At 44.8% G+C, this 21634-nt stretch overlaps 1 protein-coding gene across 8 annotated transcripts in view; it reads right to left on the bottom strand.

Moving 5' to 3' along the window:
* Positions 1-1015: 1015 nt before the first annotated feature.
* Positions 1016-21634, bottom strand: part of DPP8 (dipeptidyl peptidase 8) — a 24272-nt gene continuing 3653 nt past the window's right edge. For 4 of the 8 annotated variants that reach the window (XM_072345777.1, XM_072345780.1, XM_072345778.1 and 1 more), the window contains exons 4-20: positions 20872-21045; positions 19792-19960; positions 18436-18546; positions 17966-18094; positions 16112-16173; positions 15021-15121; positions 13812-13989; positions 12949-13108; positions 11484-11563; positions 11139-11291; positions 10366-10501; positions 9554-9699; positions 9153-9299; positions 8486-8638; positions 6432-6574; positions 5605-5716; positions 2602-4977 (exon numbers count right to left, since the gene is read on the bottom strand). In XM_072345777.1, coding sequence (XP_072201878.1) covers positions 4855-4977; positions 5605-5716; positions 6432-6574; positions 8486-8638; positions 9153-9299; positions 9554-9699; positions 10366-10501; positions 11139-11291; positions 11484-11563; positions 12949-13108; positions 13812-13989; positions 15021-15121; positions 16112-16173; positions 17966-18094; positions 18436-18546; positions 19792-19960; positions 20872-21045 — 2277 coding nt within the window. In that variant the 3' untranslated portion in view covers positions 2602-4854. Of the gene's footprint in view, positions 2338-2386; positions 4978-5604; positions 5717-6431; positions 6575-6662; positions 6752-8485; positions 8639-9152; positions 9300-9553; positions 9700-10365; positions 10502-11138; positions 11292-11483; positions 11564-12948; positions 13109-13811; positions 13990-15020; positions 15122-16111; positions 16174-17965; positions 18095-18435; positions 18547-19791; positions 19961-20871; positions 21046-21634 lie in introns of those variants that run through there. The other 4 variants (XR_011904874.1, XM_072345783.1, XR_011904876.1 and 1 more) reach the window with 4 other exon arrangements.

Here is a 21634-nt window from a genome sequence, read left to right as displayed (position 1 = left end):
AGTTAAGGAAGCAACTTCATAATTTATTCATCATACAGATGAAAATCACCACCACCCAGAAGGTTTGCAGCAGTTCATTCTCCAGGCACACAGCACTTGCTGCGTGGGGAAACCTTCCCCTCTGCTACCTGGTAAAGGTGAGGATGCCTGCACATCCAGCTCAGGGGCAGCAGCCAGAGCCCTAGAATTGGCCCTGGGCTGGCAGGATGCTCACGGCCCAGCTTGTGCTGTATGAGGGCTCCCAAACACTACAGGGAAAGCTTTGCCATGTTACGGTAGGGTCTACACAAGCCCCAGAGGAAGATGCAAAGCACCATCACACTGCTGGTTACCAGCTCCCTTCTCAGAGCCATCAGAATGGGGGACCTGGGAAACCTGATCATGTGGATGGCAACCCTACACATGACCAGGGGTTGGGACCAGGTCTAAGGTCCATCCCAAGCCAAGGCATGCCAAGAACAGCTGGTCCTGCTCTAAGAGTGAAAAATCAGCAATAAATGAGCAAAACCAAGACACAACTTGTTGAACGTGACCACCCTACGGCCTCCACCATCCGTTCTGGGTCAGCACTAAGCAGAATTGGGGCACCCACAAATTCCAATCACAAGACCCGTGAGGCCGTGCAGGAGGTGGCAAACATCCCTTCCTGCCCCCCACCTCACCGCACAGGGCACCAGGCCCACGTCCTGCACTGTGCTGTGCCCACCCTGGGCAGCAAGGAAGGAATGGGCCCAGATCCACAGCTGCAGCTGCCAGGGGCTGCTCCCAGCACTTGGGAATGGGAAGGAGCAGGAGTGCGGTTATACCAAGCGAGTGTCCCGAACTTCCTGTTTATATCAATTAATCACAAGAGATGGGAAAAAATCAGGAGCTTTCAGCAAACACCCAACAAGTGCATAGAACACACATAGCGCATTTTCATCACTGCTGCCCTCCGCAGCACAATGCAAGGAGATCTAATTACCCACAAACTCTACTAAATCAAGAAGAGAGACAGTTGAAAATGGGGAGGGGTGTGTGTGTGGGGGAAACCATTTAATTCAATTTATTTAGCAGCATCTTTATTGCCACAAAGGTTTTGTAATAAAAAGCAGCAAAACAAATGTCTCCACTTTACACGATTAAAAGCTAAGTCGCTAGAAAGGTGGGGGAGGGAGACCATAAACCCACTGGGGTGAGACATGCAGTTCTGTTAATGCAAACAGCAGGCACTTCTTCTAGAATTAAAAACCTGAACTTTGTCTGTGCAGAACATCTACATAAAAACCACACCGAGGGCTCTCTTCAAAAGGACTGTCCCAAAGACCCGCGAGGGGGGCACAGAAGTCTTTGCAAGGTTCTGCTACTCAAGTAAACAGGCAATTGAAGGCAGTATCCTAATCTGGGCCATTATTTCATTCACTTGTACTCTATTATTGCCACACTGGAAGCCAAACGTCATGCCAGCAGCAGAACAGCCTTGTGCATGGACACAGCAGAAGCACAACCTGGTGCTCCTCCCACGGAAGAGGTGTTGGGACCCCACAGTCAGAGCTGGGCAAGCTCTGCAGCGTGTGGCACGTGCTGTGCTCAGGAGGAAGCAGAACCCCATCTCTGCTCCAAGTATTTCCCTCTCTTCCCCCTAACAGCACTAATAACCAGAGAATACATTTTCCATTGTGATATAATGAAGCGAATTGATTTTCAAAGCTCCACACGAGGTTTGAATTCATTATTTCATTAACGAACATTTTGAAGTTAAGAGAGCTTAAAAAAATTAAGCAGCTCTGATTAATTACCAATTATATTCTGTTCTGAATAAAAGACCATTGGAAACAAAGGGACGGGGTAAGGAGTGCAATTCCTGCGTGGAGGGTGAAACCCCATTTGGAAAAAGACCCTGAAAGCGGCCGCATGAAGGGACAAAGAACGTGGTCCCACAGAAACAACCTCAACAAATCCCAGCCACCACCACTGCTGGCATCGCCATCCAACTTCAGCATCACTGCTCAAATCCCCAGGTTTCATGTATTCTTCTAAGTATAAGAAATTTAAACATTCATCTCAAAAGACATCAGTGCAACTGCTGGGAAGAAACCACCATCCACCGGGCAGTGAAGGCTGCATCCTGCTTGGTGCAGGTGCCTGCTGGGCACAGAGCACACTGCTGTATCCGACCCCCAGGCACCCATCTGTGCTCTGAGAGCCCTCAGCAGCTCCCTACCTCAGTCTCAAAGCTCACACGGGGCATCTCTGAGCAGAACTGCAAAGCCGTGCTGATAAATCCTCCCAGCACTTCAGCAGGATAAGAGAGCACGGGGTCGGAAAGTGCTTGACTGCTGTAAAAAGGGAAAACTCCTGTAGGAAAGAAAGAATATGTAATTTATGTTGCAAAATAAGAGTCCTTACGGTGCTTTGCACTTTAATAGCTCTCCAATAGATAGACTTAAAGTGAAGAAAAGATGCGTTATTTTTAAGTTATACGTCAGCACTTACAATCCCGTGCTAAATCAAAATCCAGCCTGGTTTACCTGTATAACATTTAGCTCTTCAGTTGCTAAAGAAGCTCTGCCTCATGAAGCCTTTTTTTCTTTTTTTTTTTTTTTGTTTTTCTTCTTTTTTACACAAAAGGATCCATTTTGTCTTAAAAATCATAAACATTTACATTCAAGGGTACTCACCTCTAGAAAAAGAGCAGAAACGCCCCCAAAAGCAAGTTAAATATTGAACAAAATATAAACAACCTTGGAAAAGGTGATGCTATCCACGTGTAATTTTATACATATATGTATATATGAACAGATATAGATATATGTATATATCATACAGCATAAACACATAAGGAACAGAAAACTCCATCGTGACAGCTTTTACTTTTCTATATTCCCTGCCACGCTGCTCTAGACCAAAAGCTTCAGCACAATCACTCATCTCTCAGCACTGACCACAGCAGACAGCTCAGGTTCAGCCACAGTTCATTACTCAAGAAGGAAACGTTAGAAGGAGCCCTTTGCATGCCGTGCCCTTTCCCCCATCCCAGCAGTAAGGCTCTTACTGACCCGCTAAGGGGATTCCAGCTCATCCACTAAAAAGCCACTGAGATGTGAAAAACAGAACCCTCCTCCAGCCAAACACTCCTGTGTCAGGGAAACGTACACCTACTGCAGAGCCCTTTGCTTTGGCTATCGTTTGTATAATCCCCAAACCAGATCCGGTCCTCACATGCAGACTCTACACCCATGTAACTGCAGTGGCTCTGACAGCGTCAATGCATCTGCTCAGCAGCCTGACTGTAAAACGATGCAGTGTGATACAATACAAACAGAACGTGTTAAATCCCAGAGTCTCGTGGCCAAGGTGAACAGTTCCACACTGAGGAAATGACAAGGGCACATGTGGAGCGCTAAGAGTGTCAATACTGAGAGTGATTCCACGTTTTGAAAAGATGAAAAGAAAAACCACACTCAGCTTCTCTCTAGCACCAAAAAGGAAAGGAAAGGAAGTTCTTAGGTTTCTAAGAAAACCATTAAAACTTACGAGAGCCTCCGAGGCAGGTCCCAAGGGGAGAATTTCCTGCATTAAAAAGAATCATTTTGCCATGGATTTCTATCTTGAACAACTTGTTGCAAGTTCAAAGTGACTTTTTAGCCAAGCCTGCTGCTTAGTTAAAACCTCATTAACAAAAACTGGGCTTTCATATCCTTTAGGCTTACAGGGGTTACCTTAAGCTATGCTGGAAGGGGTTCTCAAACACAGCATCGCAGTCATGCTATGCAGCAGTGCTGGAAATGACCCAGGAACGGAGGACTGAGCAGAGCCTGGGAAACAGTGCCTTGAATAAAGCAGGAAATTCAATGAAGCAGCTCACGTTGCCCGACGTGTAGTGTTTGTAGGGTCTCTCCTCACCAAATCCTCTGCAGACCTTTGAATCAGAGCGTTGAATCTTAAAACTGTAACAGGATGCATTATATCTACATCATGCTGATGTGACAGTAAGAAAACAGTACTGCAAAAACAGCTCCAGAAAGAACATCAGGGAAAAACGTCAGCGAGGAACGGGATGCACTTTTAAGCTTCTTTTAAAATGTACAAAGTTTCAGCAATTTGCCTTAAATTAGTTTGCATCCCAGAATAAAAGATTGTTATGCTGACATCACAGTAAAACATCACCTCGCTTCCCCAGGTGAAATCAAGTACAGGCAGGACAGGTTATCAATCTGCTGGAAGGAAAAATGGTACGACTTATCCTGGGAAGTAATTATTGAAAAGAACCCGGCATCAGCTGAACCGAACCCAGAACTGAAAATCTTCTCAGGGCAGCTTAAAAGTGTTTCTCCGTATAAAACAATCAGTAGATTGACAGGGGACGTGTCTAACACGTGGCCAGCTTTTCTGGAGTGAGACACGTCCCGTTTATAAAGCATAACAGCAATACGATGACATTCAAAATGTAATGTACACATTGTGACCATCCAGGTAAATTCCTGCAGTGTAGGGAGTAGATTTTCTAGTGTTATGGTACCAAGGAACACACTGTAAAAACACACTGATCAGATCAGAGTCTTTCTAAAACAACAGGATCTGGTGCTGTGGAAATATGTTATTTTCAGTTGCAGCTCCTCCCCCAAGAGAACACCCGTGGTACTGCATCACACCACAGACTGGATTTTATTTACACCTTAAGCTTTAAAGTCATTACGTCATCGCCCTTTAGTTCCCTACATGGCACCAAATTTACTTTAAAAAAGTGTCTCTGTGTGGATGTGTGTGTGTACATGAGGCAGGCACCAAAATGCAAAGTTCCATTCTCTTTTCTCTAATTTCTTATCTCCTCGTGGTACAGCAGCCAGCTGAGCAGAGTTCTGCAGAGGTCAGCTACATTGCCTTCAGGGCAGCAATGCGAGAGCCCAGATTCTCTTGCAGGTAATACAGTAGATGGAGTTCATAGTGCTCTCCCGACTCAGGGACCCTTATACTGTGTCTCTCCTGAGGGTAGATCTAAAATATAAAATAAAGTCATGAATACCCACAAAAGTTTTGGGTGCCAACATTCAAACTGGTTCCAGAGTTCAAAACATGCATGTCATCCCTGTGCACCAGCTCTGTTGGCACTTCAGCATCCCCTCCTCTACTGCCCAAGCCTGGAGACAACATGCACTGCATCCTCTGATCCAGCTTGTGCTTAGCTGGATGCAACTCCTCGCTGAACAGAGGCAGATCCTACTCGGAGCCATCACGTACATCAGCGTGCTTCCAGTTCTGCAGCACAATGCAGAGTACCTGGGCTACATCTGCACAGAACCAGCAGGGTTTCATTAATCACATCAGCCTGCTCTTAGTACTACATTAATTACACGGCCTGCTCAGTACTACAGACACTGTAGTACTGCTTCCAAACTGTAGATCTCCTTGGGAGCAGCCTTAACTGCTCATTTACCTAAAAGCTGTTTGGTTTACTCATAAAACTTCCTTCAAAGAAAAACAAAATCAACCCCAAAAAGCCAGTAGACTCAGCTACAAATATTTTACTCCGGAATCCCAAGCTGCCCAGCACAGACACAAGACAAGTTTCAATTTGTACTCCTCAAAGACAACACTATTTTCACATCCTGGTTCTAGCCTTACCTGCAAGTCGTATGGCTTCCCAGCTCGCACTAAAAAGCTGAGCAAAATACTAGTGTGTGCAAAGTGAACGTTCTCATCCAAGAACCCATGTAGCAGCAGCAAACGGTTTGGTCTGAGAAAAGCAAGAGACAAACATTTCTAGATAGCATCCCAGAAGCCGCCAGTCACTTCACAGCCCACAAACACTCCTCCCAAAAGAGCAAACAGTAAAAACTGCTGCACTGAAGAGAGTAACTTCCCTATCGTGAATTGCCCTGGATGGAGCTGCAGCTTGTCACAAACCCACCCTCTCCTCCTCTACAAGCTCTTCCTGTATATGCACATTACGGTCAGACCTTTTATCTGCACACTGTCGTTATTTTCAGAAGCAATTCCTACCTCGGATAACTCAATGGCTTAGCACTTGCTCAGAATCACTGCTGGTTTTCATCTCTCTGGCAAGAAAGCCTGTGGCCTCAGCCTGATCTGCAGAAAACCCTGTGCTGACAGACTGAGAGCCCACAGAAAGCATGCTGATAGACTAACTTTTGTCTAGCTTACCGCGACTCCAAACTGCTAATCATAGAACTGGAGATGTGTTTGTCATTTCTTTAGACATAAAAATAGTCTTAATTACAGCTAGGATAAAAAGGATTACTTGGAATGGTCTGTAATTATGCAAATGTTCATTCGAGTCTATTAAGTTCATTAGTGCTGCTTTTGTTTTAATACCAGCACTTGTGATTCCAAGGTTTAATTGCCAAGAACGGGGAAATAAATATTTGTCTGTGGGGCTTAACCATTCCTGACACAAATGGCAGAAGGAAAGTTTGCAAAACCGAACTTACTCAGAAGGAAACTTCTCAGCTTGCATGGCCACTGACCCCAGGTAGTAGCCCTGCTCGTTGTGCTCCGGGTGACCCATGTAGCGCTCTGTGTAACCCGTGTCATAGAAAATCCACAGCGTGACGGGCGCTCCGGCGATGGCTACCTGCAGGTTCAACATGGCTCTCAGCACGAGGAAGGGAATGACAACCCTGACACCTTCACCTGGGGATGTCCCTCCCTCCCTTACAGTCCACAGTTTGCAGTCCTCCCACAGCTCACATGCATCTGCAGGCTTCAGTTATAGCCTGTGTCCAGGCAGCTGCCAAAAACCAGGAAGATCCTATGGACAAATGAGAAGCAACACTGAGTGCATCACCTGCAGGTCCTGCTGGAGGGAAGTGGATTTTGTTCAACACACACGGGGTTCTCTGTTGGAGTCACAGAACCTTTCATTTGGACATCTAACAGAAACTGGCCGTGAAAGCTCCCCAGCACTCAGCAGTCCCCTCTGCATAGTTACCAACAGCATGCAGAGAGGCTTGTGAAAAAAGACCAGTGAAAAACTAAACAAAATAAAACTCTTTTCCAGTCAAGTATTTTTAAAAGTAAAAATATAATAACCCTTAAGGACGCGTGAAAAGTCATGGTTCTAACTCCCAAGAGTACCGAGGTTAGATTTAGGCAAAGCAAGAAGAGTCACAAAGAGCAAAGCGTGCTGAGAGCAATATTCAGCTCTCACCACATCTCTGCCTCTGATATTTGCCCAACAACAGTTTCATCATTTACTTCAGTGTTCTGAAGTCATGTAACCAAAAGCACCCCATTCCAGCACCTCTCCCCATGGCCAGGTTGCCCCCCAGCTGTTACAGAACACACTGCTACAAACCGGTCAGGGAATAGATCAAGACTGCAAAGCAGCCATTCTCTTAGGACAGAAGGAGAGGAAAGAGGGGAGGAGGAAGAGATGGTGGTGCTGTTTCTCAGCAGGGTAATTTCCCTTGGTTGATTCACAGCACAAAGAGTTAAGCTGGCACAAAATAGGCAACAGCTGAGACTATATAAGGGACCTTCAGCAAATGTGACCTCAGACTGGTAAAGTTACAGCAGCACTGTTACATTACTGCAAGCTCAGAAGCCAACCAGCTTAAAGCTGTTCTACACAGCTCCACAGAGGCAACACCTTCTGTGCTCAGCTGAATGGAGCGAACAGTTGATCCTCCTCACCTCAGCTCACAAGAACAGACTCTCCGTTGTTTCAAGAAAACTGGCCTACCTGAACTGCCCCACACTCCTCTCATGTTACATTTCTTGGATACCCAAAAGCACCCTGCCCACATCAATGCAGGAAGCCTCAAAGGCAGCACAGCACCTTCACAGCAGGTCAGGATTATGTCCAGCTCATGTGGAGCTTGAGGAAGCAAGCACAGTGATGGTGCAGTCATGCCACACTGCCCTGAGGATGATGGTTGCAAACTTGCATGGGGAGGTGGGAAAGGGCAGCACTTAATCTTACAAACGCAATTCAATGTTACGAGACATCTCTATTAGTATTAATTATTGGGGCTGTGCACGTCTCTGTTTGGAAAAGCCGAATCACCTACCTATTCCAGTATAGACTCTGTGAATCCCAGAACCCAACAGTGATAACAGGCTAACAGAGGAAGAGCACCTCATCCCCATGCTACAGCTGGAAACACAAGTGCAGAGAACTGAAGGTCACAGAGAACTAGTGACTGCTCTTGTAGTAAGCACCAAATGCTGGTGTAAAACTGCACAGTGACTTGTTTGAAAGCACCAGCTTTAAAGTGTGAATAAATGTTAAGGTCTATTTTCTGGGAAGCATCAGAAGGTTAACCAACGTCTGGAAGCCCAATTAGAAATACAGTAGAAGGAAGGTATTCTAAAAAAACAGTTTTCTTCTGAACTCGCCCAACTAGGAAAACCGTGAAGGAAACAGGCAGAGCACCGTGTCCTCACTTGTCTTTGTGCTGTGAATACCAGAGGGAGGTTTTATGTGATTAAGGGAAAAATTCTGTCTGCACCACCAGAATAAGTACTCGATGTACGAACATACCCTGAAGATATCTGACCTCTGCATTAAAGCCATAAGAGAGAGGTAGCCTCCATAGGACCAGCCATGAATGCCAACACGATCCAAATCAATGAAGTCATACTGGGACGCTAAGTAGTGCAGCCCTTCCACTTGGTCGTCAATTTCTATTTGTCCCTGGGAAGAGAGAGAAAAGCTAAATTGTCAGCCCCAGACAAAAGACACATTCTCATGACTTCTGAAAATAATCTGCATTCATTTGCTGCTTCTGTTTGTGCAGCATGCATCCACACAGCAGCACTGCACTGTGCTGGGCATGTTACAGAAATTCCTTCTCCTTTCCTTCTTAAGACAATAAACACATGCTAAGCCACCAGACAAAAACTGTATGTCTGGTGAGAGTCAGAGATCCTAGAATAGCTTGAGTTGGATTGGACCTTTATGATCTAGTTCCCCTTACAGGTGACAAGATTGCAAACTCAAATACTGCTGTTGTATCCATCCCACACTGAGGATCTTTCCTCTCTCATACTCATACTGCTCAACTACACAGTTTCCCACCCCAAACTAAGCAGCATTGCACAAACTATGCTGGATTTCTATGCCAGACTGGGACTTCAGGTCCGGTAACACCAGGACTCCAACCTGGCCCTGGCCAAAAATAAAGAACCAGACCCAGAGCTGCACTTACCATTTTGTATTTAAAAGCTCCTTCAAACTTCAGCCCTCGGTGGCAGGACCCCCGGTTGTCAATAACAACAACAACGTAGCCTAAAGATGCCAAGGTGTTCAATCGGAAGTATTTGAGTCCTTTAAATCGATTGTTTACCAGCTGCACCTGGAGCAGAAGAACAATGGCACAGTCACCTGTTTACCCCATTTCAGACTGTTTTTATTTATTTCCCTCTCAATGTTTTATACAGCTTTACAATGTGGATTTTTCAAAATCCCTCCTCCCTTCTGTAGGATTCCCTCTCCCTGCTTGTTGCCTGCTGTGAATTAAGCTCTTTTCCCTCAGTAAGAAGTCATTCTGTGTCATGGAAATGAAGGTTCCAAAGGGTCCACCCCACCACTCAGACACACTGCACTCACCTGAGGGCCTCCATAGATGAAGATCACAGTAGGGTACTTCTTTCCAGGTTGCAGATTGTGAGGTTTGTACATCATCCCATAGAGTGTAAACCCTGTGGAGCTCTCAAAGGAGAACACTTCTGGGGGAATGTAGTCAGGAAGAGGGCCTGGGAAGGCACAAAGAGCCTGGATTAACAGGGAATGGATGAATACTGCAGCCCTGATCCAGCTCCGTTCCATCACCACTGTTGCTGCATCCCCAACAACGCAGCTTTCACACTCTTCCAGTGGATGTGGCCAGGACCAGGCAGAAGCTGGGAATGCCCCAGAAGACATTTGGGAGCTTTCCCTGTCCTGTCACACACCCATTCCTCTTCTCCACTGAACAGCAGCAACAAGATGAAACGTAACAGAACTGCAATGGAAAAATTAAAGCCTAAGAGCTGTCTCACAAAGACACAAGCAGACAGCAACACAGAGCTGCTTAAGAAGTGTGTGGCCCTCCACAGAGGCCCAGAAGCAAGCTCCTTAACAGGCATTTAGCTAAAAAGTAAACAAGCTCACTTAACTCCCCTCTACTGATGGTAAAACATGCTTTCTATTGGCTCTGGCAGTAGAAACTTAGCAATTTCCACTCTAAATTCCTTCACCGCCAGTTTATCCTCATTTCTCATCGAACTGAAAATGTCACTCCTCTACTTCCAACAATTTTTCATACAAGCATTTTCACAGAGAAGCCTAATTACCCACAGCAGCAACTGTCAGATTAGATACTGGGAAGTCTCGCACGCCTTCCTGATTGTCCTCCTGCAGTTTCTTAACAATTCTGTTACCTGCTGAATCTAAAATCGTAGCCCAGAATTCCTTTGTCCTTTGAGCTGCATCATCTTCATGTCCTGTCAGCCGGTAAAGGGACACACAGTGTGGGTTCTTCTGATTGCTGTACTTGCTGATGAACATGTCACAATCCTAGAGAGGAAAACAATGTTATCTTGAACTCCTCAGTACAGTGATACAGGCAAAAGGATCCTTTTCTTTTTTTTCCTGTATTCATTTCTTTTGGAAGATGTTTAGGAACCAGACAAAACCAGGAAGTCTCTTTTGCAATAAGAGTGACAGACTCTGAGAAGCCACGGGCCTCAGCAAGGTTCAGGCACTAACATTTGAATACTAAAAATACACGTGCAAAACCAGCAGTGGCACAAGGACTTTGTCATACGCTGTTCTCCAGGCAGAGCAGTTACAGCAGAACAGATTGCTGCCCCAAATGCCTGGAACCCCTCAGCACTGCCACAGGCTCAACCTGCTGGGAGGTGACTGCTGCACAGCCCACTTCAGGCAAAAAGAGCCAGGCTCAGTTTCAAACAATTCAACCTCCCCGAGCTCCTGTTTGAGCTGAGGAGCAACCTGAACTAGGAGGTCAAATCTGGTTTCCAGAGGTGGCTGCACACTCACTGTACAATATGAAACACACAGCACAGCCTAACATCTACTTTTGTTATATTGAAATACTACCTTGTCTGTTGATCAGTGAAGGACACGTTTGACAATAAAACACAACACACCCAGCCAGCCCTGCCTACCCAGGCCTCATGCAGATGGATACCTGGCTGACACAGCAGGCATGGGAGTAACCACGTTCCGTCAGTCGCTTTACTTCTCCAGGATTCTTGTAGTTAACAACATACAAGTGATGTTCTAAAGGAGAGTCTTTCGTGCCTTGAAAATACACCAGTTTTTTGGCTTCGTCTACATAGATCTGTCACAAACAAAAACAACACATCCTCAATACCCAGTTCTTGCTGAAACAAAGCCCAGGCCCTCTTTCCCCACCAAGTCTTCCCCCTCCTGCTTCTCTAATTCAGAGTCTGCAAGGAATAAGCCAAATGCCAGCTGTCCTCCAGCACTCCTGTGTTGCTTGTGAGATACCCATGCATCAAGAGAGACTTACGTTGGATCCATGTCTGCCAAGCACTTCCCATTCCCCACTGGTAATGGCAATCTCCTCTTTGATGGGGCACTTGAAGTCACCTGCAAATACAGAGGTTTTACACGTGCATGTTTTACAGAACACGGTCACAATGATACTTTCTCTTTCCAAGCTTTTCTGCTAGACTCAAGCCCAGAGCAGCGTGGCTCTGCAGAGGACCCACCCCTCTGCCACCTCTGCAGACAAACGTCAGAGCTGGTACTAAACATTCTGCAAGCTCTGCACGGAAGGATTCACAGATGCTCTCAAATTGATGCCTGGATAGCTCCGCTTCTTGCTTTTTTTAATATTGTAAAGGTTGCAAAGGGAATCTCCGGTGTCAAAAATGGGGAATTCTTGGGCTGGGAAGCAGCTCTGCTTTTATATAATGGCTTCATTTGTCTTGAAAAGAGAGAGATACAGCAAGGAAAAGTAATTGGATCCATGCGTAGAAATCTAATGAACCCAATATAATGCTGCTTGGAAAAAAACCCACACCAACAATTGCACAAAACGAGGACCTACAGTAAAAGGAGGTGTACTTTTTTGCATGCAGAGCTCAGCAAGTGCCTTCAACACAAAACAAGTAAATTAAGTATCACAGCGTGAAACGGTAACTGAAAGAACACATACTGTGGAAAAAAACACTCCAGGAGCTTTGTGCACAGCTCCACCATGCAAACCCCGACTGCAACTTGGAAGCACATTGTCTTTCTGGTCCTTGCATTGAATTTTGTTGGTTTCTTTGGCTTGGAATTACTCTTCCTGCACTTCCACTTGCAACAGCTGTCAGTAATTTTCTCCTACTAACATCTCTGTCTATACAGCAATACCATGACTGTTTTTAAGAGCAGATTGGAATTCTCTGAATAGTTGCCATATCGTAGGTCTTGTTGCCAAGCACATGTGCTCATTTTGAAGGGACTAACAAGTGGGCCCCCTCAGACAGGAAGGCTCTCTGTAGACCTTACAGTGCACTCAAACTGTGCTCATCAGCCTCTCTGCTACGATCTGCTTGCAAAGACTGACAGGAATTATGTTGGTTTCACTTCCAAAACCAAGTCTTGAACCAATGCATATCTATTAGATGCATTGGACCCTCACATCACAGATAACCACGTGATTGCTATAATGATTAACCCACTGCAGTCAGGAAGTAAACAATCCCATCACTGTCAATTAAGTGCATTTCACAGTACCGCAGGGAAGTCCATCTGGCATCTGACTTTTTTGCAACTTTTACCTCCGGTCAGCACGGAAGAAGCAGGGTTAAAACTAAGGCACGTTGCATTCTGAATAACCCCCGTGCAATTTCAAGAGGAAAGACCGCACAGTGAAGTGCTTTTCAGACAACAACAGGAGTTTCTAGCAATTCCTGCCACCTGGAAAGACATTCATCTCCTCACCAGTAAGTGCCCAATTAAAGCAAGAGAATAAATTCACTTACTTGGAGCAGGGAGTCCTCCGGATGACCGTTTATATTTGCTCTCCTTCAAAACAGAGACAATTTTGTATAGGTGTCTGAATCCTGTTTTACACTCAGAGGCAAAAATGAACTCTATCTCATCTTCATGGGTTTGAGGGAAAACATAGAAGATATCGTGGATCTGTGGAGTCAGAACAGCACGTTGGTGTTATCAGCAGGACTTTGGCACTGAAGTCACACAAGTACCTCTATAACTGCCCAGCATAAGTTACACCAGCAGGCTGCAGCACAGTGCCCCTTACTGGCAGAACAAATAATGCATAAGAACCAGGAGGTGTCTGCAAACAGCAGCCACATGCTGCACAGCTCCAGGTTTGATAACCTATATCCTGGTCACAGAATGAATTAAGTTTTTTTGCACCTGCCTTTCCAGCTTGTATACAGAGGTGGGTTCAGCTCACCAGAATATATGTGGTTAAGGAGAATTTTACTGACTGTTAGCAGATCCCTGAGACATGTTTTCCCACTATGGCTGAACAATACTTCACCTGCTGGGACTGCTTCTGGTGAATAACTGCACAAAGAAGCTGGAGAACAGTGGGTAACACTGCGGGAATGGAGCTAGCCTGAAACACCAGTGTCATGGGCTCTGTTCCTAGCTCTCTGATCACTAAGTGGCCTCAAGCAAACCAGCTTTGCTTCTACATCACACATCGTTTTGTCTTCTGCGTGTTATGAGCCTTTTACAGCAGCTCTTTGCCAAAAGCAGAGAACTTGGACAACAGGAATACTCTCCTAGGCAGCACAGTACAACACAGCCCAAGTGTGACACATAGGGTCTCGACCAACAAACTGTCAGACAAGGCTGAAAGTCAAATTCTTACATTTATCCATATGTCTGTTGTTTCCTCATAAATAATTAAAGGTGTAACAGAATCTGGCACAGCGTCGATAAGTTTCTGTCTTTCCATTGCATCATCTTCTACTGGGATGAATAATGCAGGGGGAATCAAGACTATCTGCAGTCGAGTCTGGGAACGATCCAGTAAGATGGACCAGACGCTGTTGAGAAGACAGATATTAGAGAAAATAACATACAACAATGAACACGAGAGGCCTGAAACACCTCAAAAGAAGCACATAAGCATTAGGCATTTTGGGGGAGTCGCAAATGTTCAACTTCAGATGAAGTAAAAAAGCCACATGTAAAATCTCACCCACAAAAACAAACCTCTTCCATAACTATTTCTCTTCATTACAATATTGCATAAGCACCAATGGTTGAAAAGTTTAATTAATTCCCCCAGATTTGGATTGTGCTTTAAAGGAGAAAGAGAAGAGAAAAATCAGAGGGAATAACGAAGAACTGATGTCTCAGGATACGTGTCAATATATATATGTTTTAAATCTGTACCTGGCAGAGAGTAATACTGGCACCTAAATGAACTGGCAGCAGACCCTGCCATAATTCTGATGACTTTACATGCAGCTCTAATAAAAATCCAGAAAAAAAGCAAGACAATGGAACAAATGTGTCCCTGCGTTCCTTCCATGTTTGAAAAAAAAAACATAAAGGCAAAAAGTGAAATCTTTAGATTCAAGAGCTGGAGAAGTGCAATTCTGGAGAAGCTTCTGGTGAGTCAGAAACACCGCACTACATCGTCTACAGGGTTAAAAATGACATGCAAATGTAAGTAGCAGGTTTTCTGATCAGTAAGTCCGGTCAGCAAGGGTGGTCCAGTGGTCAGGGCTCTAGCCTAGGGGACCTGGGCTCATTTCTGCCCTCGGCCATAGACTTCCTGTGTGATCGTGGCAAGTCACTTAGCCTCTCTGGGCGATAACAGCACTGCACTCCCTTCTCACAGGGATGCTGAGAGGACACACACATCAAGGGCTGCGAGTGCCCGTTCCCAAAGCAGTAGGGCCAGGTGTCAGAGGAGATAAGGACTGGAGGAATCGCCTTCTTTACACAAATGTTGCAGCGATGGAAAAATGAAAGAAGGCTTAAGCTGGAGGAAGACAAAGACCACTGCATTCTGCTTCTAACTGCATTGCCCAAACCCTCTAAGCAGAGACAGGATTAACATACGCACTATTTTCCTTCTGGCGTCCACCCAGCTCTAGCAATGTACTCTACTCCTTCAAAGAGGATCTCGAACGGCTGAACTAGCTCTTTATCCACAACATCTGCAATCTGTTGACAAAGGAGTAATTCAGTGACACTGAGATGAACCCACACAATCAGTTTTCATGCACAACGAGAGTCTGCACACAGAAGACTTCTCCTGTGCAGCTTATGCAATTTAGATTGTTCAGTCCTTTCAATACAGGGCATTCACCCCACCTGCAGCCAGACACCAGAACAGTAGTATAGCTATTCATTACCAGCACAGCAAGGGCTGGGACTTGAAGAATAGAGATTCTGCTTGCAAATCCATCACACGTCTTGAATAAGTCACTTGAATGACCAGTTTCCCCATGTAAAATACAAAGGGAAGGTGATTTGTAGCAAGCTGTTTTGTAAAGTGTTTTTGTCGCTGTACACTGAATATCCTGCACGGCATCCAGTTATCAATATAGTTCCAATTGATACACAGCTCTGCAGCTTGTCCCTGCTGGGATAAATCACAGTGGTACCCAAGGATCCTGACAGCCTTCCCTGACTGCTGGTTAACATCAGCATTGCTGTCCCAGCAGGTGAGTGTCGATGAGCTGAAGCAGCTCAGGAGCAGAGAGGATCCCAACAATGTATGGAGGTTGCTGTAATCTTGTCCAAAGACCCTGGATTGGCCTATGGAAATTTCTGCATTTGTTCAAAATTCCTGGAGTGAAAGCAAAGCTCATCTTTCCCCATATGTTCATGCTTTTACAAGGTGATATATTCTCTTTGCAATCAATTTTTTCCATTGTCTGCATCCAACCAATCAAGACATCTATCACATAACAAAGACTAACCATTCACATCTAAAATACTCCACAGCTGCATCAAACAGTCCTTGAGAAATACTGCTGAACACACAGACATCAAGTATCTGCAAGGAACGAGCCAAGAGCATTGCCTCCAGGTGAGCCATTAAGCTAACACAACAAAGAAAGATCATTTATATTGAAAAGGAAAGTGATTTTCACCACAGAGTCACAGAAATCAAATTGATTTGGGACACAAGAGGAACACGGAACTTACTCTTCCTTCTTCATTGATCACCACCTCAGAAATCTTGAAAGTGACCTTTGGATTTGCTGTACCTATAAAAACAGATGTTAGCGGTCAGGCACCAACTGTTTGCTTCCAAGAGGGTAGGCTTGAACTGTGGATTACTGGGCTGTTATTTATACAGAACTGGAACAGGCAAAGAGCAGAATGCTCTTTGATCAAGTATCCTACTTGCACACATGAGAGAATCAAACAGGGAAAAAAAAGAGACTACAGACACAAAGCAGAATTGGTGGATGTAAGCCCACAAACAGCTCTGATCAAGAGCCATACTACTGTCAGTCAGTTTTCTCTCCCACAGACAAAGCATGCAAGTACTACCTGGAAGGGCATGCTCAGGAGTGATTAGGACAGCAAAGCAAGCTTTGGCTTACAGTTCAGCTCATATTGTTGAATAAAAAGCGGAGCAATACTTTACTGCATTGGATACTGAGAATCCACCTAACTATACAAAGCCTCAACAACACAGACGTACAGCACCTTCAGTGCTAAGTGCCATGGCCTGCTGCACAGCAGAGGTGAAGTATAAAGAATCAAGTTGTTGCGTCGATCTAAGAAGCCCCATTTGGCAGCTTCCACATACTTTTAACATTCTCAATGCTGTTTTTACTTCATCAGCTCACAAAAACTCACACACTGAGGTGAAATTACTTGCTTTAAGCCACAGTCCTGGCCTAGTGAAGTACTCGTCTTCTCCCCGGTAACAAACCACCTCAAAGTCTGCCCTTATAACAACCCCAAAAAAGCTACTGCCTACGTGGTTCTGACTGGAAACTGATGCCAGAGATTAAAACACGGTTCTGTTTTCAAAGGCATTTAGGCTTTGGCTGCCTGATTTTCCTACACTGCTTAGTTTCAGCACTTAATAAAAGTAAAATAAAACACCCTCACAAAATGTAAGTGTACACTAGCATCGGAAAACATGAAGTCACCTCTTGTTTTGCAGGCTAACGTGGCCTTTCCTGCTGCTTAAAAGGAGCAGTAAATCAGAAACATAAGCAGAAAACGTTTCCCAAAGGATTAGGGAATTTACAAGATCTGATAATAAAAAAAACAACAGATTTCAGGAGTAAAAAAAAATAAAATAAAAATGAACTACTTTCGTAATGTGATCAACATGTCCTGCAAAAACAGCAGCAAAATCTCAGAAGAGTAAAGGTCAGCTTGCTCAGACTTGTCCTGTACACCTGGCACACCACAGTGAACTGCTCAGCAGGTCTGCTTAAGTCTCATTTGCCCTCTTCCAGAAGCACTTGATATGCTTTGAGTCTGCCCTCGCTCCTTTACTGTTGAAGCCTTCACATCTTTCACAGTTTGAAAATGACAGCAGAGGCTCTCCCTCATAGTCTGCACGCAAGCACAATTTTCCAAGTCTAAGTGCATTCACGGAGATCAGAGTCCTTTAGAACCACCAGGGCACTGCCAGCAGTTGGCAGGATCCCTCACTCTGAGCAAACCAAAATGCTTTCATTCTGCAGCTATTCCCCCAGAGACGCCGGGCTGTAACAGGAACCAGCTTCTCTGTGCCAGGACCTGAGACAGCAGCTCCAAAATAGTGACGATCAGGTAGGGTTTCTGCCAACTTCTGAGGGACTCAGACTGAGCTCTTAGTAACCTCATGGCTGGAAAAATCAACACAGGAACCAGTGACTAATCAAACCTCCAGGGCAGAAGTTTTTCCACATACATTCCCACTACCTGAACTCTAATTCAAGGACTAGATGTCATGCCTACAACACCCCCCTGCTCTACCACCAGCATAAGGTACGTGGAATACAATAAGCATCTCCCAGAAACAGAGACGGAAGGTCATCTGGGTCTCACCAGTTTTGGGGTACCGGAAGGAATCTGTTCTTCTTGTTTCCAACATGGGTGACGTGACATGGATGATTTCCACCTCTGACTCATCGTTTTCTTCATAAAGAATTCGAAGAACTTTCCCCCCATTCAGTGCTGTAAAGGAATCAACATTTCCTGATCAGAGCAACTCTCAAAATTGGTTACTGCACACAACGGTGCTCTCCCAGGAGAACGTGCAGGTTGAAGAATGAAGGAATGTCTGTGTGTAACAAGTCTCATGCAATTCCTATCACTATTGTGAGAAGGAAAGACTCTTCACCCAGTAACCTGGACTAATGAGGGTACCTTAATTTGTCCACCATTGCAGACACTTGTAGCTCTTCTTGAACTATAAGGTTCCTATCTTGGGTAAAGACAAGAATAACTTTCCCTGGACACACAGTATGGGGGCCACTATTTGTGCCTGTCAGACACACCGTGTCCAATACACTTACTTGGCTCTGCCTTTGGACTCCACCAATAGCCAGTGTATCTGTCAAACTCTTCCTGCAGCACAAAAGTAGCCACGCCAGCAGACTTTGGATCTTCCTCAACATTGGCAAGTTCTCAAGAAAAAAATAATAATAATAAAAAAAAAAAGACACAAAAGAATTAGTTCATGAGGTACTGCAGAATTCAATCAGTTCTGTGTTATCCCAAACACAGCCCATGTTCAGTCTCTGCAGAACAATGACGTGATCGTAAATCTGGCTTCTCAGCAGAACTGCTTTCACCCCACTCTGTTGATTTATCTGGGAAGACCTAATCCTCTCTGACACAGCAGCCTCTTTTAGGAAAGGAAAGCCTCATCCTCCTTTCTTACTCCTACCCAATTAGTCTCTCAATTTTCCATGCACTCATCCAAGAAAGAAAATGTTCTCTCTACCTGAGCTCAGCAAATGAGAACCACAAGCTTTAAGGAAATCAAAGCAAAAAAATTCAGAGAGCTGACACCAAAAGCACCAACAGTGCTTTTTATCAGCATTTCATTCACTGTACAGACCGAAAGTGACAGACTTACATAACATCTCAACCCTCCCCATAGGGCTTCAATATTGTCCCTGTTACCCTGGAGGTAACTTAGCAGCGCTCCATAAATAATTACCATCTGAGAAGGAGTCATTGCTACAGTTTATTTTTAATGTACTTACATAATATTTTAATAACTAACTTTTAAGTAAGCTCAAGCATTATTGTAAAGCCTCAAAAACATCAATTTGGTTACAAAGTAAATGATACCGTTTCAATACAAGAAGCATGCCTCAATTGCAAAATGCACTGGATTTTAAGGAGTGGTTTACCCGCATCTGTCCATTGTCCTTCCTCTAGGATACATGTCTAAAGCAGATTTGGAGAGGGTAAGAAGCACAAACCTCAGTGACTGAGCATGAGGGCACCAGCAGAAGCCACAGTGCTATTCAGAAACTGTCTATATTGTCTCTAAAAAGCCCTGCAGCCTGACTCGGCTGGCAGAAACTTTCCTCCTGCTCTATTCCACCCACAGCTCCTCCACACAAAAATGACTGTTCTAAGACATAAAAAAATATATGATTCAGGAGTGGTCTTTCTGTATCTATTCAACAAATACCTCATTTTGCCTGATTCTGGTTTTCCCAGTGGTACTGGGAAGAGAATTATCCTGCAGCATTAGCACTGGAGGATACATACAGAACGTGACAATCAAATCCCAGATGAAATAAACAGTTGCCATCCCCTCAGATTTCAGAAGAAAACCTGGTGCCATTACTTAATTCAGTATAGCGAGAACAAGTGCAGAGGAGGTGCAGAGCTTTTAATTCAGGATGAATTACCATTGTGCACAAATGTTAGCCTCCTTTCTTCTCTGGTTTCTATATTAGATATCCAGATGTCATTGCTATGGATAAAGGCAATCCAATTTGGATCAGCTGGACAAAGCTTAGGATCCATCCGGATATTCGGACAACTGGTCTCCACCAGAATGGGTCTCAAAGGCTGTTGCTGATTGAAAGAAGGAAAAAAAAAAGAATAGTGAGTAATGAAACAGTCACTAAACTGGATTACTAGAAGGTCTCTACAATGACAGCAATGCACTTGCTGACTTCAAACACACAGGTTTACATGAGAGCAATCCATACAACTGCAGAACAGAAAAATACCAGCAGACACTTTTATAGGGAAAGTGGTGCTTCCACCATCTTGAACAGTTCATCCAGGCCCTTTTTCAGCAGTGCTGAGGATTAACTACAAATCAGAAGGCAGCTTGCCTACAGAAGCCTGGCACACCCTAAAAACGGACAGGCAGAACAGACAGTAATCTTGTTCTCCAAAACCAACTCGATATACAGTAAGTTCCACCAGGCCGTTGGGTTAGACAAACATCAAGCATCTGTTGCATCAACAAAAAATGGCTTCAGCTTTGAAATCCAGTCTCAGCACAAGCAAAGAGTAAAGGCTGCTTGTTCACAAAGTTCTACAGCCAAATCCTGTAACACATAAAGCACTGACTGCTGTACAGTGGTCTCTAAACCACAGCTTGGGAACAAAAGCTGCCTCTGACTTCTGAGTACATGGAAGAGCAGAGAGCATCACAGGCTTCACGCTCTTTTTTATTGATTAAAAAGAAAATAAATGAAAATCAGAAGATCTCGTGACTTGCCTCACCACCTCAGATCCTACCATTTCTTCTTCGTTCTCCATCCAAATTTCTGTAATTATGGCAATGCATCCCTACAGAGGACTTCTCCACGTTTCAGGGTTGGTTAAGGCCATTTGCCCCTCCAGTGCAGCAATAACTTACCACGTCAGAACAGCAACAACAGAACTTCACATTCTGCTTTCACTATGAAACAAATGAGCTTCCAGCCAGGGGCAGGAAGTACTGCATAAGACAGAGAGATGAACAAACTCACAGTGAATCCATTAGGACCTCCATCTTTTACATGATAAATTCCACTCCCAGCCTGAAACAGAAAGGTGCCACTTTCTCGGTGGTAATCATAGGAGGCAATCCCAACAGTGCCAATTCGCTTCCTCTCCCGTAGCAACTCTTCTTCCCGAGAGTACATACCATAGTCCAAGACGGCCTGAATATGGGCAGAGAAGCACAATCAACACCTCTGCTCTGCATTTGTTACAATCCTGTCAGAGCATCTCTGCACGCCAAGCTTCCAAGACCAGATGGCTGCACAGACACCCTCCTCCTCCAGAATCCTGCTGACAGCCAGGAGCCCACTCCTGCTTGTGCTTCTGCTATGAGAACTTTTAAGTGCAGTCCTTGACCATATCCTACAGAACGGCGAACCTGGGAGCCACTTCTCCCTTAGTAAGGCTGGCATTATTTCCAATGTACGATGGTAAGAGAAAGATCAGACAGAATGTCTATTATTTGTAGAATGAGTAGGACAGCCTTCACTAACTTCTGCAAAGATACACAGTGGGAGGAAAGCACAGCATGAATTTTACGTCTGGCTGACAACCTCAGGAAATAACATGGGGAAACAACACACCTAATTCCACACAGGAAATGTCCTGCCTCCTCCAACCTGCTATGGCGCATGGGGGATGCGTGCAGCTCGCTTTGCACAGAGGTGAGAAGGGGACACACATCCTGGAGTGGAAAAGAGATGTCTTGCTTCAGCATGAGTCACAGAGCCGCTGACAGGCCATCAGGGG

The sequence above is a fragment of the Excalfactoria chinensis genome, chromosome 10 (assembly GCF_039878825.1).
Source record: "Excalfactoria chinensis isolate bCotChi1 chromosome 10, bCotChi1.hap2, whole genome shotgun sequence".
Taxonomy (NCBI): domain Eukaryota; kingdom Metazoa; phylum Chordata; class Aves; order Galliformes; family Phasianidae; genus Excalfactoria; species Excalfactoria chinensis.
This window is presented reverse-complemented; position numbering and strand designations above follow the sequence as displayed.